Raw genomic sequence first — 17,778 nt, 5'->3', positions numbered from 1 at the left:
CAATGCTTTCAGGTGATTGCTGGTCCCATATAGCTTAATAATTATTTAATGAAAGAGTGCATTAATGCCAAATGAAACAGAGTTGCTTTGCCTATGTAAAGAAAAGCAGGGAACATTAAGTCTGAAAAGCATTAAGCTACGAAGCAACTCTTTATGACAGAGTAAAGAAGTAATTCAACATGAAGGAATCCTAGTACAAAATGGTATGTTGTGAATATATGATTATCAATACCATTCATAAGTAAGGAACTGCAATACACATTTACAGGCCAATCCTTCACCTCTAAAAATTTGTTGTTCACACATTAAAGGTTTTCCAAAATTTGAAAAGCTACACTGGGCCTTTTGCTGTGATGTGCACAAGCTTGTGCCACGTCACTGATAGATTCTGACCAAGGGACTGACATCTCCAATCCCAGGAGCATCATTTCTAGTAAGAGAAGAATCCTGTGATGGTACAGGCCAAAAAGGCCCAATGCATTAATTGGTATGGGGCCAGGCAACCTAGTCTGATTGCTGGATAAAATTTGGGACTCTTGAGGCCATTAAAGTAAGACCTGTACTATACTGTGAAATGACTGGGGAGAGAGAGTGAGAGGAAAAAGCTGAGGTCTGATAATTATGAGCTTTTATTGTAAACAGATAAGCCAATGTTCACTCAAATAACCACATAATACAGTAACAGAGAAGTAGCAGTTAGTCTGTATTCTAACAAAACAAAGCAGCAGTCATGTAGCACTTTAAAGACTAAGAAAATAACTTATTAGGTGATGAGCTTCTTCAGGTCTGTCGCATGAAAGCTCATCACTTAATAATTTATTTTGTTAGTCTCTCAAGTGCTACAAGACTGCTGCTTTGTTTTGCATAATATGAGGCAGTCAAAGTAAGCTTAGCTTCAGAACCTGCAGCCTAGCTTCTGGATTCCAACACAGCATTTTTCTTTCTTGCTATGATCAAGTAGTCAGGTTTGGTGTGCTTGTTTTAAGTATCTGCTTAAAAAATGAAATCTCAAACGACTGGATACTGCTGGCTATTAACCCATAAAACTATGTATCTAAACTCTGCCAGGATCAGCTGATCCTAAATACAGGATTCTATTTATGTTGGTTTATTGTATAATGCACTCAACTTCATTAAGTGCTATAAAACAAGATTAGGCACAGCTTGTAAACATCACAGAAATACTTAAGTTTGCCTTAGCATTACCTGCATAGGTTTTAGGTCTCCTTTGATACTAATTGCTGGAATATCGTGATACCAAGTTGCTGCTAAATTTCTCTGGACTGACAAAACCAGATTTACTGGCTGCAAAATTTCAACATCTGGTTGAGAAGCACTAGATAGGATACTCCTGAAAATATAACAAAAAAGGATTTAAATAATATCTACTCAATCTCTATTGACATTCAGTTTCTCCCCTACTTCTACATGAATATCTGGGAAGTGAGAAGAGAATGGAACAAGTGAAAACTTAGATTTCTGTACAGACACCATGCCTGAAAACAACAGCTTGGCACGTTGCTCTTCAGGTTTTTCTTGGAATTGCAGCCAAAAAAAGCCCATTCAAAATTTCAACTCAGAACCATATTTTGAATGTTTTACTCAAGTGCTCATGAGAAAAAGGATACAGTGGCTGACATTAGCAAGTAAAAATTTCCACAGCTACTACATAGTCTCTGCAATTGTACACTTCTTTTCTATATGAAGTACCACTAAGAAATACCTGTTGGTAAACTTTAGTTCATCAGGAAAAAATATTGTGGCAAGGCCAACTATCAGATAGTCTTGTCAGTATGTGGAATACAGTCATCAATAAAAGCATCCAAGAGGAGCTCAAGTGAGTGTGGCATTTGGGGGGCTGTGTTGTAAGCTGGTGGGTTGAACAGCTGTCTGTGTGTCTGAGCACTTGTTTTGTTTTGAAGAGGGGGCAGTCTGAATATCTGTGTGAGTACCTGAGTGTTTGTTTTGCAGAGAGGGGCAGTTTGAAAGCACACTGGGCAGTTTGAAAGCGCATTTGGAAGTGTGGCAACTTTTAAAGGTGTGAATAGGGAGAGAGAAGTTACTCACCTGTAGTAACGATGGTTCTTCGAGATGTGTCCCTGTGGGTGCTCCACAATAGGTGTCGGGCTTGCCCAGTGCCGCAGATCGGAAATCTTCCAGCAGTTTCTCCTGGATCGCGCATGCGCCGGCGCGCAACGCTCCCCTGCGCACCCCCGGCCACGTGTGCAATCCAGTCCCCGCCAGTTCCTTGACCAACCGCCTCGAATACTCCTGAAAAACACTAGACAGAGATTCGAAGCAGGGAGGATGGGCAGGTGGTGGAGCACCCACGGGGACACATCTCGAAGAACCATCGTTACTATAGGTGAGTAACTTCTCTTTCTTCTTCGAGTGGTCCCTGTGGGTGCTCCACAATAGGTGACTACCCAGCAGTAACCCAAGTAAGGAGGTGGGTAATCAGTTTATGTGCAGCTTGCCCCCGAGAGGACTGCTGTCGACAGACGGGTATCCTCTTCGAATACCCGGTGCAGGGCATAATGCTTGGCGAAGGTGTCGTAGGATGACCAGGTCGCCGCTCTACAGATGTCTTTCAACGCGATGCCCTTGAAGAAGGCTGTTGACGACGCCACCGCCCTGGTGGAGTGAGCCCAAGGCAGGGCCAGCAAAGGAGTCTTTCGAAACTCGTAGCACATTTTTATACAGGACACAATGTGCTTTGAGATTCTCTTTGAAGAGAGACCTCCTCCTTTTGACCTGGGAGCAAGAGAGACAAGAAGCCTGTCCGTTTTCCGGAAGGGCTTAGTTCTGTCTATGTAGAAGGCCAACGCCCTCCTCACATCCAGGAAACGCAGGCATGCCTCCTTGCTGGAGCTGTGAGGCTTTGGGTAAAACGAGGGTAAAACTATTGGTTTGTTAAGATGGAATTCCGAAGAAACTTTTGGAACAAAGGCTGGGTGCAGCCTTAAGGTTACTGCCTCCTTTGAGAATACTGAGCAGGGCGGCGGAGCCGTCACTGCTGCGAGCTCACTCGCCCTGCGGGCTAATGTAATTGCAAGGAAGAAGGTCGTTCTTATCGTAAGGAGACGTAGGGGAACTGTGGCTAATGGTTCAAAAGGTGGACCCCGTTAGCGTGCTGAGCACCAAGTCCAAATTCCACGATGGTGGAAGCAGTTTCCAAGGGGGGGTACAGGTTTACCAGCCCCTTCAAGAACGTAGTAACGACAGGATGGGCGAATACCGTGGGCCCTTCCTCTGTATGCCAAAAGGCTGACATAGCGGCGAGGTGGACCTTTAGCGAGGATAGAGAAAGCCCACCTCTCTTGCTGTCCAATAAGTACACTAGTATTACAGGTACAGGAATGTCAAGGGGAGCTAACTGCTTGGCGGAACACCATGCTGTGAATTGAGTCCATTTCTGCCTGTAAGTCTTCCTAGTGGAGGTCCTTCGGCTACATTCCAGAACCTGTTCTACTCCCTCCGTACACGTGCTCTCTAAGGAGCTGAGCCATGGATTAGCCATGCTTGTAGGCGCAGACCCTGAGGGTGTGGGTGCACTATGGGCCCCTGAGCCTGCGTGAGTAAGTCTGGTGCCACCGGTAGAGGGAGCAGTGGGCGGTCCAACATGCGCAGAAGCAAGGGAAACCATTGCGGCCGATCCCACGTTGGGACTATGAGTATCATGCGAGCTCTCCCCCTTCTGGCTTTCTGCAAGACCTTGTGGATAAGCGCTGTGGGGGGAAACGCATAAAGTAGGGGGCCCCTCCATGAGATCATGAATGCATCCCCCAGGGACCCCCGCTCCACTCCTGCCCTGGAGCAGTACTGGGGACACTTCTTGTTGTGCTGGGTGGCAAACAGATCGACCTGGGGAAACCCCCATGTACGAAAAATGCACCATAGGAAATCGGAGCAGATCTGCCATTCATGCGTGAGTGCGAAGCGCCTGCTCAGCTGATCTGCTTTCACGTTGTGAGCGCCCGGCAAGTACAAGGCTTTCAATGTTATGTTGTTGGCGATGCACCAGTTCCACAATCGGACTGCTTCCACACACAGGGCACAGGATCGTGTTCCTCCTCGTCGATTGATGTAAAACATAGTGGAGGTATTGTCGGTATTGATCCCAACTACTTTGCCATGTAGGTAATCTCGAAAATGTTTGCAGGCGTTGAACACTGCTCTGAGCTCCAGTATGTTTATGTGCGGTGTCTGTTCCGCAGGGGACCATAGCCCTTGAGTCACCTTATCGCTGATGTGCGCTCCCCATCTTATGTGGGAGGCATCGGTAGTAAGAAAAATAGAAATTTGTGGTTGGTGAAAGGGCACCCCTGCTAGCAGGTTCTTGGGATTTGCCCACCATGCCAGGGATCTGCGCACCTCTGTCGTGGGCGACACCACCCTGTGGACAGTGTGGGATGCCAGTTTGTAAACGCTCGCCAGCCAATGCTGCAGGCTTTGCATGTGCAATCTGGCATTCTGTACCACAAACGTCACTGCTGCCATATGGCCCAGCAGCTGTAAGCACGTTAAGACCGGCACCGTGGGGCTGTATATGACGACTTGCACCAGCAAACTGATGGTGCAGAAGCAGGCGTCAGGTAGGTACACCCTTGCTGTGATAGAGTTTATGCGCGCCCCTATGAACTCTATATTTTGTGTGGGGTCGGTCTTTGACTTTGCGAGGTTGATGACTAGGCCCAGGGAAGAAAACATGTCCGCTGTGACGTGTATCATGCATGAGACCTCTGCCTTCGAGGCCCCTTTCAGCAGGCAGTCGTCCAGATATAGGAAAATAAACACCCCGTCTGTGCAGGTAGGCTGACGCCACTGCCAGGGTTTTGTTAAAGACTCTGGGGGCCGAGGAGAGGCCAAACGGAAGGACCCTGTACTGGAAGTGTTCCTTGCCAACCATGAAGCGGAGGAAGCGTCTGTGTGCCAGGTGGATTGTTATGTGAAAGCAAGCATCTTGTAAGTCGAGGGCTGCAAACCAATCTCCATCCTCCAGTGCCGTGAGTATCGAGGTGACTGATCATCCGAAAACGTTGCTTGCGCAAGTAGCGGTTGAGGCCCCGAAGATCTAGGATGGGCCTCCATCCTCCTGTTTTCTTCTCTGTTAGGAAGTAGCGTGAATAAAAACCTTTCCCCTGCAATTTTTCCGGCACTCTTTCCACCGCCCCTATGAACATAAGGTGATCCACCTCCTGCTTGAGCCTCGCCTCGTCGGCAGCGTCCCAGAGGTGAGGCCTGGAGGGAGGTTTCGTCGGTGGGAGCGACTGGAAGGGGATCGCGTAACCCGTGGCTATGATCTCCAGTACCCATTTGTCTGCGGTGATCTTTTGCCATTGGGAGTGGAACGGTCTGAGGCGATGATGGAACATGAGAACAGAGTGGCATTGAGCGATGGTAGTGATAGTGCAGCCCCCGACATACCCATCAAACTTGTTGCCTTTGGGCCTGTTCCGAGGGCATACGGCTTTGTTGAGAACGTCGCCTGGGAGTTCTGTACAGTTGCTGCTGTTGATGGCACCCTTGCTCGTACCCCGTTGATATTGAGCACGCTGTGGTTGGTATGCGTAGCGTCTTTGGTGAGGATAATATTTTTTCTTCCTGTATGGAGGAGTGTAAATACTCAAGGTTCTAAGTGTAGCTGTCAAGTCCTTACTGGAGTGGAGGACCAAGTCGGTTGAGTCTGCAAACAGCTTTTGTGTATCAAAGGGAAGGTCCATGATCTTCGCCTGTAGGTCCCTCGGGATATCCGATGTCTGGAGACAGAATTCTCTAACGCATGACCACTGCTGTTGCCGTTGAACGTGCCGCCGTATCTGCCACGTCCAGGGCAATCTGGACTCCTATCCACGATGCTGCATAGCCCTCTTGCACAATCACCTTTAACACCGGCTTTTTGTCCTCTGGAAGTGAATCCATGAGGGGAGTAAGCCTGGAGTAATTTTCAAAATTGTGGTTTGCTAGGTGTGCCGCATAATTTGCCACTCTCATTAGCAGGGTAGAAGAGGAATATACTTTCCTGCCAAACAGCTCCAGCTTCTTTGTCCGATCCCCCCGATTTGTACTGAGAAGCCTTTGACCTCTGCTGGGACAATTCGACCACCAACGAATTTGGTTGTGGGTGACTGAAGAGAAACTCCATGCCCTTTACCGGGACGAAGTACTTCTTATCCGCTCTCTTGTTCGTAGGCGGAACAGAGGCCGGAGTCTGCCATATGGTAGTGGCTGACTCCAGAATAGCTTCGTCCAGCGGAATAGCAATTTTGGATGAAGCCGGGGGTCTCAAATTTTTTAGGAGTTTGTGATGTTTCTCCTGCACCTCTGCCGTTTGGATGTCTTGCGTGAAAGCCACCCTTTTAAACAGCTCCTGAAATTGTTTGAGGTCATCTGGGGGAGAGACATCCCCGGGGGCCATGGCCTCATCTGGGGAGGATGAGGAGGAACCACTAGGGTAAACTTCCCTGGAACCCTCGGGCTCCTGCGGTCGATGATACACTTGCCCGCTGGAGGATTGTGAAGGAAAGTCTCGGGGTTCTACAAATAACTCCCCCTGAGACAACTGTGTTTCCGTCCCCAATCGGGAGTGTCCACAGGGGTACTGAGCGGCCGGGGGGAACCTGCCCCTGTGCGTAGGCCTGTGGTGTCTGTGTCCAGCATGATAAGGACAACCATGGCAGCACGGGCAAGGGTCCGAGGATGGAGACCTAGACCACTCGCGGGGTGTGTATCCCCGATGCCTGGGAGAGCGAGACCTCCGCGACGACACAGATCGAGGTGAAACTGGTTTCTGATAGTACTCCAGGGGATCCAATCCCAGGAAAGGTGAAGGTGGCCCAAGCCATGGCGACATTGGTTGGAGGAACGGAGGCGGCGGCTCTGGATAGGCTGGTGGAGACCCAGGCCTTCGGTGCGGCATGTGTAGCACAGGGGGAGGGCTTGTTGCTAAGAGCAGCGCAGCCCTGTCCGGAGATGGGCTGCGGTGCCAGGCTTTGGCTTTTGCCTTGCCCCTCCCCTCCGGGGCTGGCACTGCCCCCTCCCGTGCCGGGGATCTCGGCACACACAGCTGCGGCGCCGCGCTCGGCACACACAGCTGCGGCGCCGCGCTCGGCACACACAGCTGCGGCGCCGCGTGGGTATCCCCCTCCAGTGCCTGCAGGCTCCGTGCCTGGCGCCCCTGCACCGTTGGTGCCGCGGGGGCTGGTGCCGCCTGTGGCGGTGCTGCCGGGTCCGGCGCTTGCCTCGCTGATGCTCTAGGCGCTGCACATGCCGGCTGTTGTGTAACCGGAGGCTCAGCCTCTGCCACATTCACGGCCGCTCTACCACTTGCCTGAGTATGCAGCTGGGGGCTGCATGCTCCACTCGTCCCGCTCGCTGAAACTGCCAGCAAGGATCGAGCTGGGGAGAGTTTCCTCTGTTTCTGCACCGAGGGGGTCAGAGAAGCTGCCTTCCTCTTATGCAACCCAGAGGGCCCTTCTGGGTGAGGCTTCTCCGGCAAGTCCGGCTGGAGAGCCTTATCAAACGAGCATTTTAAGCCTCATTTCTCTGTCTTTCCTGGCCCTGGCTGTGAGCTTAGCACAGTGAGAACACTTCTGGGTAACGTGTGATTCCCCCAGGCAGCGGATGCATTCACTATGCCCATCGGAGGCCGGCATAGCTTCACGGCAGGACTCACACTTTTTAAAACCTGAAGAGGCCATCGCGGTGAGTCCTTTGCTGTAAATAGGGTACTTAGCACTTAATCTGTGCCTTTTTACCCGAATCACAGTCACCAGCCTGCGGTGCAGCGGGCGGCCTAACTGGCCTTCACGTCCACTCTTCTCTTCTCCGCTCCTCTCTCTCTTTTTTTTTTTTTTTTTGGGTAACCGAAAAAAAACAACAATTTACACGTAGTAAAACACTATCTAATCTGACTCCGGCCTTAGCCTGAGCGGATTCCGTCTGCAGCCGATGGCGGTTGAGAAGAAACTGGTGGGGACCAGATCGCGCACGTGGCCGGGGGCACGCAGGGGAGCGGCGCACGCCGGCGCATGCGCGATCCAGGAGAAACTGCTGGAAGATTTCCGATCTGCGGTGCCGGGCGAGCCCGACACCTATTGTGGAGCACCCACGGGGACCACTCGAAGAAGAATGTTTTGTTCCAGGTGGGCCTGCTACGGCTCATTAGATTGTAGGAAAGGCTTTGAGACAGGCCTAAACAGCTACAGCCTTATAAGCAGGTGGCCACAGAGAACAGGAACAGCTAACAGGGAGTTTGCCTGGGAGCTCGCCTTAGGGGGAGCCCCATATCAGTTTTCCCTTTCTTGTAGGTTTCTCTCTCTTGTGCCCTTCAAGGCGGCACTAGAAACATGTAAGTGAACTCTCTGAAAAGGGAGAAAATGCACAGTGACATGGCTACTGAGAAGTCTGCTCTTGTGACCTGCATGGCATGTGCCATGTTTGTCTTCCTCCCAGACAAAAGGAAGAATTTTGTATGTACCAAGTGCAAGCTGGTAACCATTTTGGAAGAGAAGGTTAGAGGACTTGATGTCCAAATATAAACCCTCAGGTCCATCAGAGAAGGTGAAGACTTTCTGGATAGAAGGAACCATATAATACTGCAGGGACAGCAGGCAGTTCAAAACAAGGAAGAGAACAGGAAGCATGTTACCTCCAGGAGGAGAAAACCAATTCAGGTCTCTCCAATTCCAGTGGAGTTAAATAACCTCTTTCAGCCTCTCTGCATAGGTGATACGGTGGAGATAGCTGGAGTTGATACCTCAGAGGGAATGGATCAGAAGATGACCTTATGGATTGTAAGGCATGGGCTGCACAGACCTAGGGATACAGGTTCTACCACCACCACCCCTAAGAGAAGACGACAGGGGGTGGTGGTCAGGGACTCCCTCCTAAGAAGGACTGAGTCATCTATCTGTGGTTCAGACCTAGAATCCCAGCAAGTTTGCTGCTTGTCAGGGGCTAGAATCCAGGATGTTACAGTCTCTGTCAAAAAAACATCAAACCTGTAGACTATTACCCCTTCCTACTTCTCCATGGAGGAACTAATGACACAGCCAAAAGCAACCTTGAGGAGATCATGGTGGATTACGTAACCCTAGGAAGAAAGACCAAGGAATATGTAGCACAAGCACTGTTCTCATCCATTTCCCCCCCACAACCCCCGCCCACCCCCTGTTGAAGGAAGGGGTCTGGATAGGGATTGTCAAATTGCCAAGGTAAACGTGTGGTTGAGTAGATGGTGTAGCAGAGAAGGATTTGGTTTCTTTGACCATGGGATTCTATTTCAGGAACAAGGATTGCTGAGAAGAGATGGGATCCTCCTCAGTGAGAGGAAAGAGCATCTTTGCGGGCAGGCTTGTAAACTTAGTGAGGAAGGCTTTAAACTACGTTCGTTGGGGGATGGTGACAAGTCCTGAGGAAAGTGGGGAAGGAGGAGGGAACAACAAATTAGGTTTCCTGGGTGAAGAGCAGAAAGTGGGCCAATCAGTCACTTTTCTAAGGTGCTTATACACAAATGCAAGAAGGCTGGGGAACAAACAGGAAGAATTAGAGGCCCTGGCACAGTCAAAGTAGTATGAGGTGGTTGGAATAACGGATAATTCCCATAATTGGAGCACAGTAAAGGAAGGGTATAAACTGTCTAGGAAGGACAGATGGGAAAAAATTAGGAGGAGTTGCGCTCTATGGTAGGGAGCATTATGATTGCTCAGAGCTCCAGTATAAGGAGGGAGAAAAGCCAGTTGAGTGTCTTTGGGTTAAGCTCAGAGGTGGACACAACAGAGGTGATGTTGTAGTCAGTGTCTGCTACAGACTGCCAGATCAGGGAGATGAGGTAGATGAGGATTTCTTCAGACAACTAAGAGAAGATTCCAAATCACAGACCCTGGTTCTCATGGGAGACTTTAATCACCTGGACATTTGTTGGGAGACCTATACAGCAGCACACAGACAATCCAGGAAGTTTTTGGAGAATGTTGGAGATAACTTCTTGGCACAAGTACTGCAGGAGCCAACCGGGGCCATGCACAACTTGAGCTGCTGCTCACAAACAGGGAAGAACTAGTAGGAGAAACAGAAGTAGCTGGCAACTTGAGCTGCAGCAACCATAACACGGTTGATTTCAGGATCCTGACAAAAAGAAGTAAGGTGAGCAGTAATATACAGACCCTTGATTTCAAAAGAGCAGACTTTGACTCCCTGAGACACCTGATGGGCAGGATCCCTTGGGAGACGAAGATGAAGAGTTCAAGAGAACTAGCAGTATTTTCAAGAAATCTTATTGAAGGCACAGGAACAACCCATCCTGCTGCATAGTAAGAAATGCAAATCTGATAGGCAACCAGCTTGGATTAACAGGGAAATACTTGGTCAGCTTAAACTCAAAAAGGATGCGTATAAGAAATGGAAACGTGGACAGCTGACTAAGGAGCATAAACATATGGCTAGAAAATGCCAAGCAGTAATCAGGAAAGCGAAAGCACAATTGGAACTGCAGCTGGCAAGGGATGTGAAGGGTAACAAGAAGTGGTTCTACAGGCATGTTAACAATAAGAGGGCTATCAGGGAAGATGTGGGGCTGTTACCAGATGAAAGAAGTAACCTGGCAATAGATGAAAGAAAAGCTGAAGTATTTAATGCTTTTTTTGCCTCAGTCTTCACGGAGAAGAACAGCTCCTACACTACGGTGCTAGACAATGTAGTACGGGGAGGTGGGAGGGCAGCAATCAGTGGGGAACGAATTAGTTAAGAACTACCTAGAAAAACGAGATGTACACAACTCCATGGGTCTGGATTTCATGCACCCAAGGGTACTGAGGGACACAAGTAGTCTATCCCATTTACGAAAGGGTTTGGTTCTGTCTATATGAAAGGCTAATGCACTTCTCACATCAAGTGAATGAAGTCATATTTCCCTATTTGAGGCATTGCGGCTTAGGATAGAAGGACAGCAGAATGATCGGTTCATTGATATGAAACTCTGAGGAGATCTTGGGGAAGAATGAAGGATGTAAACATAGTATCAGTGCATCTTTGGAGAAGGTTGTCTAGGGCGGTGTCGCCATTACTGCAGCCAACTCACTCACTCTACGAGCAGATGTGATAGCCAGAAGGAATGTCGTTTTTAGGGTAAGTAAGCGAGGCAAAATGGTGGCTAGGATTCCCAAAGGTGACCTAAATAACGTGTCCAGCACCAGATCCAGGCTCCATGGAGGGTGATATTGGCTTTCAAGGAGGGTATAAATTTGTGAGGCCTTTCAGGAACCGTGTTGTAACAGGGTGAGCGAAGACAGTTGACCCTTCCACTGTATGCCTGAAGGCCAATATGGCTGCCAGGGGGGCCTTTAGTGATGGTCAAGAGAGTCCCCCTTGTTTCAGCTCCATAGATAATCTAAAATCGTGGGTACAGGAACCTCTAGGGGACTCAACTGCTTGGATGAGCACCAGGAAGTAAAGCGCTTCCACTTACAAGTCTTTCGGGTGGAGGCCCATCTGCTGCATTCTAGGATCTCGCTGACCCTTTCTGAGCATAACGTCTCTGAGGCGCTAAGCCAAGAATTAGCCACGCCTTCAGGCATAATGTTCGTGGTTGAGGGTGGCTCAGGTCTCCTTGGTTCTGTGTGAGGAGGCCTGAGACGATCCGGAGGAGGAGCGGTTGGCAACACGACATACGTTGCAGCAGGGGAAACCAGTGTTGATGGTCCCACACTGGGGCTATGAGTATCAAACGTGCCTTCTCTATCCTTGCCTTTTCCAGGGCCTTGTGGATAAGTACTGTAGGAGTAAATGCATAAAGCAAGGAGCCCTTCCAAGATACAAGGAAAGTGTCCCCCAGGGAGCCCAGAATGATGCCTGCTCTGAAGCAATACTGAGGGCATTTCTTGTTGTTGCAAGTAGCAAACAGGTCTATTTAAGGAAACCCCCATGCATTCGAAGATATGGCGAAGTATTTTGGGATGGATCTCCCATTTGTGGTTGAGTGAAAAGTGCCAGCTCAGCAGGTCGGCCTTCACATTGCTGATGCCTTGTGAGTATGAGGCTCTGTGGATTATGTCATTTGCAACGCACCAGTTCCACAGGTGAACCACCTCTGCACATAACGTGCAAGACCTGGCTCTGCCCTGTCGATTGATATAATACATTGTGGTAATGTTGTCGGTATTGACACCAACTACTGTGTGTCATAGGTACTACAGGACATGTTTGCATGCACTGAACACTGTCCTTACTTCCAGCATATTTATGTGAATAGCCATCTCCCACTGCGACCATTGCCCTTGTGCTGACCTGTGTCCCACGTGCACTCCCCAGCCTACGTTGGAAGCATCTGTTGAGACAAACCTGTAGTTTGGGGTTGGCGAAAGGGGATCCCCTGACAGTAAGTTCTTCTGGTCTGTCCACCATCTCAGTGATTTCTGCACCTCTGCTGTTGGTGAAATCTTTTTGCGACTGGTATGTTTCATTGGTATATATACGGTCACCAGCCAACGCTGGAGGCAGCAAAAGTGCAGTCTAGCATTTTGCACCACAGATGTGGTGGCAGCCATGTGCCCCAGAAGTTGGAGGCAAGTTAGTACCTGTACTGTGGGGCTGTACACCAGCACCTGTATCAATGACTGGATGGTGTGAAAATGCAGAGTAGGTAGATATACTCTTGCCGTGATAGAGTCGAGGTGCACTCCTGTGAACTCTATGTCCTGCGTGAGCTCTGTCATTGATTTTTGGAAATTGATAATGAGGCCCAAGGAGTGGAACGTCTTTGTGCTAATGTCTATTATGCACAGTACATCCACACGCAAGTTGCCATTTAAGAGGCAATTGTCTCGGTATGGGAAGATGAAGACATCTTGATGATGCAGGTAAGGCAATACTACTGAGAGTGCCTTCGTAAAGACTCAGAGCTGAAGACAGGCCGAAGGGCAGAAGTTTGTACTGAAAATGTTCTGTGCCCACGGTAAAAAGAAGAAAGAGCCTGTGTGCGGGATGGATGACTATATGAAAGTACACATCTTGTAAGTCAAGGGTTGCAAATCAGTCCCCATCATCCAGTGCTGTAACTATAGAAGTAACGGTGACCATCTTGAAATGCTGCTTGTGGAGGTAACAATTGAGAGCCCCTAAGTCCAGTATTGGTCTCCAGCCTCCTGTCTTCTTTTTAGTGAGGCAGTAACGGGAATAGAATCCCTTCCCCTTGAACTCATCCAGGACTCTTTCTACCGCTCCTACGGACAGGAGGTGATCGACCTCTTGTTTTAACAGTGTCTCGTGAGAGGGGTCCCTGAAGAGGGACTGGGTTGGTGGTTTTGTTGGTGGTCGCGTGCAGAATGCGATGGCGTATCCTGCAGAAATAATTTCAGTACCCATTTGTCTGTGGTAATGCTCTTCCCCTGTCAGTAGAATGGTCTTAGACAGTGGTGAAACAGGTGATAAGGTGATTGTTGGCACTGAATGATGAGTGTGGTGTCGCAGTCCCCAATGCAGTAGTCAAACCTGCTACCTAGTTGCCTGTGGTGAAAGATTGCGGCCTTGATGGGTCTGGCACCTCGGTGGTCTTTGCTGCTCTTGGCACCCTGGACCATAACCACGCTGGTGGCATTGTGGCCACTGAGACTATTAGGTGTAGCATCGCTGATATGGGTGATACCTCTTCCTCCTATATGGAGGGGTACACATACCCAGTGTTCTTAATGTGGTTCTTGAGTCCTCACTAGAGGGGAGAACTGCGTCCGTGGATTCGACAAATAGTTTTGATCTATCAAAGGGGAGGTCTTTTGTTTGCAACGTTTTGGGGACACCGGACATCTGCAGTCAGGACACTCGTCGTATTACCACTGCAGTGGCAGTTGAGTGTGCTGCTGTGTCTGTCATGTCAAGTGCGATTTGGACTCCTGTATGTGAGGCTGCATACCCTTCCTGAACTATAGATTTTAAGACTGGTTTCTTATTGTCCAGAAGGTAGTCCATGGGCAATATGAGTTTTGTATAAATCATCAAAATAGTGGTTGGAGAGGTGTGCAGCATAGTTAGCCATACATAAAAGCAGGGTGGAAGATGAATACACCTTCTGCCCAAATATATCGAGTCTCTCTGCATCCTTGTCCAACACCGTGGATTTATATTGTGGCGTCTTCGACCTCTGCTGGGAAGATTCTACCACAAGGGAATTTGGTGGAGGGTGATTAAATAGGAATTCCATTCCTTCTGATGGGACGAAATACCTTTTGTCCAGCCTCTTATTGGTTGGTGGAATGGAGGCTAGAGTTTGCCAGATATTGGCTATGTCTACACTAGCCCCAAACTTCAAAATGGCCATGTAAATGGCCATTTTGAAGTTTACTAATGAAGCGCTGAAATACATATTCAGCGCCTTATTAGCATGCGGGCAGCCACGGCACTTCGAAATTGACGTGGCTCGTCCCAACGGGGCTCCTCTTCGAAAGGACCCCACCTACCTCAAAGTCCCCTTATTCCTGTGAGCAGATGGGAATAAGGGGACTTCAAAGTAGCTGGGGTCCTTTCTAAAAGGAGCCCCGTCGGGATGAGCCACGCGGGGGCGAGCCGCATCAATTTTGAAGTGCCACGGCTGCCCGCATGCTAATGAGGCATTGAATATGTATTTCAGCGCTTCATTAGTAAACTTTGAAATGGCCATTTACATGGCCATTTCAAAGTTTGGGGCTAGTGTAGACACGGCCATTAGTAGCAGCCTCTCTAATGGCATCATCCAGTGGGATGGCTATCTGATGACATCAGAGGTCTCAGATTCTTGAGGAGTTTATGTTGCTTCTCTTGCATCCCCGCCGCCTATATATCCTGGAACTGGGCAACCCTGCTGAACAGTTCCTGGAACTATCTAAGGTCGTCCGGAGGGGATATATTGCCTGGGATGACTGCCTCGTCTCAAGAGGACAAAGAGGCATCTGTGTGGTATGCCTCTACTTGCTTCTCAGTCACTTCTTGTACTTGCTCCCCTAGGCTTTTTTTTTGGGGGGGACTCTATAACTGGGTCCAAACGTTCTCTTGAGTGGGAGAGACAGTGCCTCTTTAGAGGAGGAGGTGAAGACTGTCTGCATAAGGGGACTGAGTCCAGAGATCTCTCTCTGGATCTTGAAGAGTGACAGCGCCGGTGATAATCTTCGACAGCATGGGTATATGTAGTCGCAATGCATGAACCTGGCGATGAGGATCTGGAGCATGAGTGGTGTCTGTATGCATGATAGCAAAATGAATATGATGCATGAGAGCATCTAAATAAGAGAGATGGAGGTGGGGATACCTAATGCAATTGTCAAAAGTCAGGTGAAGGGTGCCTGAGCCAGGGGGAAGGAGGACATAAGAATGGAGACCACGGCCTAAGGGAAAGGTGATGGGCGGCGTCAGAGGACGTTCCGGTATGAATGATTCTGGGGGAGCGCTTGGAGACAGAGGTGATGGTACAACGAGGAGGTCTGGAGAAGTGCTTCGGTGCCGTGGTATGGAATGCGCTTTCCTCAGTTCCTGAAATGACTGGGTTGGTGCCGATATGGATGATGTCATGCCCAGTGCCAAAGGTCTTCGTCTGGGGTCTACCGTTGCCACCAATTCCACTGTTATCAGTGCACCTGGTGCCAACGCTTTCTGTTCTCTGTGTTCAAAGGTCTTTGGCACCGCAAGTCTGTGTTCCGGTGCCTCCAGTTCCGATGCTCTCAGTGTCAGAGGTATTTGTCTTGGTGCTGTAATCTCCAGTACCTGTTGTTTAGACTCATGTGGGTGTTTGCAAGTCTGAGTCCTGGATGCTGCCTTTTGTTCTCTAGGCTTCATGTCCCCTTTAGATGTAGAGGGGTCTCAGCTTTGTGGCTTGCTCACCCTGCTAGTGGATAATACCGGCAAGGATAGAGTAGAAGACGTTCTCTTTTTTGTTGTGACCTGAGGAGGTCAGAGAAGCTGCTTTTCATTTTTGGGGTACTGGCAGGCCCTCCTGGGGAGCTAGCGCAGATGCTGCAGGCTGAAGAGCCTTATCAAATAAAATCATCTTCAGCTTCATCTCTCTGTCCTTCCTGGCTCCAGCAGTAAGCTTAGAGCCATGAGGACATTTTTGAGCACATGGGCCTCACCCAGGAGGAGAATACATTTACTGTGGCCATCAGAGGCCAGCATAGCCTCACACTATGACTCGCATTTCTTGAAGACTGCCAGAGACTTTTTTTTTTTACAACACTTAACAGTGTTCAACTTAAACGAAAGGTACTTAACAGGTATTATTTAAAAAAAAAAAAAAACACACAGTCTGTAGATAACTCTTAACAACTCGGTTATGCTAAAGATAAAGGAAGTTCTGTTGGCAGAGCTTTTGTCTGTCTCCTTCCCCTTTTCTTTTTCTTTATTTTTTTTTTTTAAAACTATACCTATATACAGTAAAGAGTTCTTAAAACTGGCAAACATGAACAATGTATTGAAGAATAAACGACTTTATCTTTCCAGACGTGTGCTGGAGCAGAAGTGAAGTCTATCTGCAGCTGCTGCAGTTGAGAGGAACTGGCGTGGACCAGATTGCACACGTGACCGAAAGCATGTGAAGGACCAGCGTGATTCTACACATGTGCAATCCGAGGAGGTACAGCTTGGAAGTCTCTGATCTGCGGTGCCGGGGCGAGCCCAACACGTAAAGTGGAGCAACCACGGGGACCACTCGAAGAAGAAAACGGTAATTTTCCCTGTTTTGGTACTCACACCTTCTCATCAACTGTTGAGAATGGGACACATCTGCCTTTAATAAATTAACCACATTGGCACTGGTCCTCTGCATAGTAATATAAACCTCATCTTTGTATGTGTATATGTATACATATGGATCTCTGCCAAACTGAAGTTTCCACTTCATGCATCTACTTATGCACAAGTAAATTCGCTAGCTTTTAAGCTGCTACAGGACTCCTCACGGTAGTTGCAAAATGCTATAAAATATATGCATCTGTGAGTGACTATATCTGTAGCATGGCAGAGAAAGGCAGTGCCTTGATTGTAAGTTTATGAAATAACTGTAAGGCCCTTTGTCCTGTTCATGTATCCATTTCAAAGAGCCCTCACCAAAGCAACTTGGCTGATGTTCAACATTTTTGTCCCGCCAAGAAACCTACAAATCCTACGCCATCCACTAAAACTGCTGTGTTAAAAGAGAAAAAGGATCTAAATGAACATTTAAAAAAAAAAAAAAAGACAGATTTAACAAAAAGCACTCTGAGCCTCTGCAATCAACCACTTGGCTTTTCTGTTGCATAACTCCCCTCTCCCCCATGACCTCTCTACAACCTGTTTAGATATTACATTTTTGGGGCAGAAGCCTTATCTTCTTACTCTACATACAGTTGGCACTTAAATTATTTTCCTACACGAACAATAAATATTCAGTGTCAAGGGAAATGCAGAAGTTTTTACCTTGATAGCTTCAAATGCGTTAGTTGCACATCCATGTTGTCAATAACTGGAGGAACAAAAGATTTATTTGTGAAGTCCAATTTAAATTCATTCTGAACTCTGATTAAACCAAGATCTGCTATCAAAGCATTATGGGAGATGGAAGACTCCGGAATGACTACAACTGGAGCTTTCAAGTTGATATCCATGGAAAGACGGAAGCTCTTCTGAGCAAAATCTTTCATGCTGGAAGCAGCCATTTCCGCAGCTTGGACTGTGGCTGCACTTAGGGCTTCCTTTGCTGCTTGGAAATTGTTCAGGAAGTTCTGTTGGAAAACAACATTACCTAGTATAGCACAAAAAGAAGTACTTTATATCAAGGTTCCC

The 17,778-nt window shown here is 48.4% G+C and overlaps 1 protein-coding gene across 3 annotated transcripts in view; it reads right to left on the bottom strand.

Moving 5' to 3' along the window:
• VPS13C (vacuolar protein sorting 13 homolog C) overlaps positions 1-17,778 on the bottom strand; it is a 262,583-nt gene that overhangs the window by 142,464 nt on the left and 102,341 nt on the right. For all 3 annotated transcript variants that reach the window (XM_075007275.1, XM_075007277.1, XM_075007276.1), the window contains exons 44-45: positions 17,413-17,717; positions 1,207-1,351 (exon numbers count right to left, since the gene is read on the bottom strand). In XM_075007275.1, the coding sequence (XP_074863376.1) occupies positions 1,207-1,351; positions 17,413-17,717 (450 nt within the window). The remainder of the gene's footprint in view (positions 1-1,206; positions 1,352-17,412; positions 17,718-17,778) is intronic.

This window comes from Carettochelys insculpta, chromosome 12 (assembly GCF_033958435.1).
Source record: "Carettochelys insculpta isolate YL-2023 chromosome 12, ASM3395843v1, whole genome shotgun sequence".
In the NCBI taxonomy this organism is placed as follows: domain Eukaryota; kingdom Metazoa; phylum Chordata; order Testudines; family Carettochelyidae; genus Carettochelys; species Carettochelys insculpta.
Note: the sequence above shows the minus strand (reverse complement) of the source record. Positions and strands in the feature narration are given on the sequence as shown.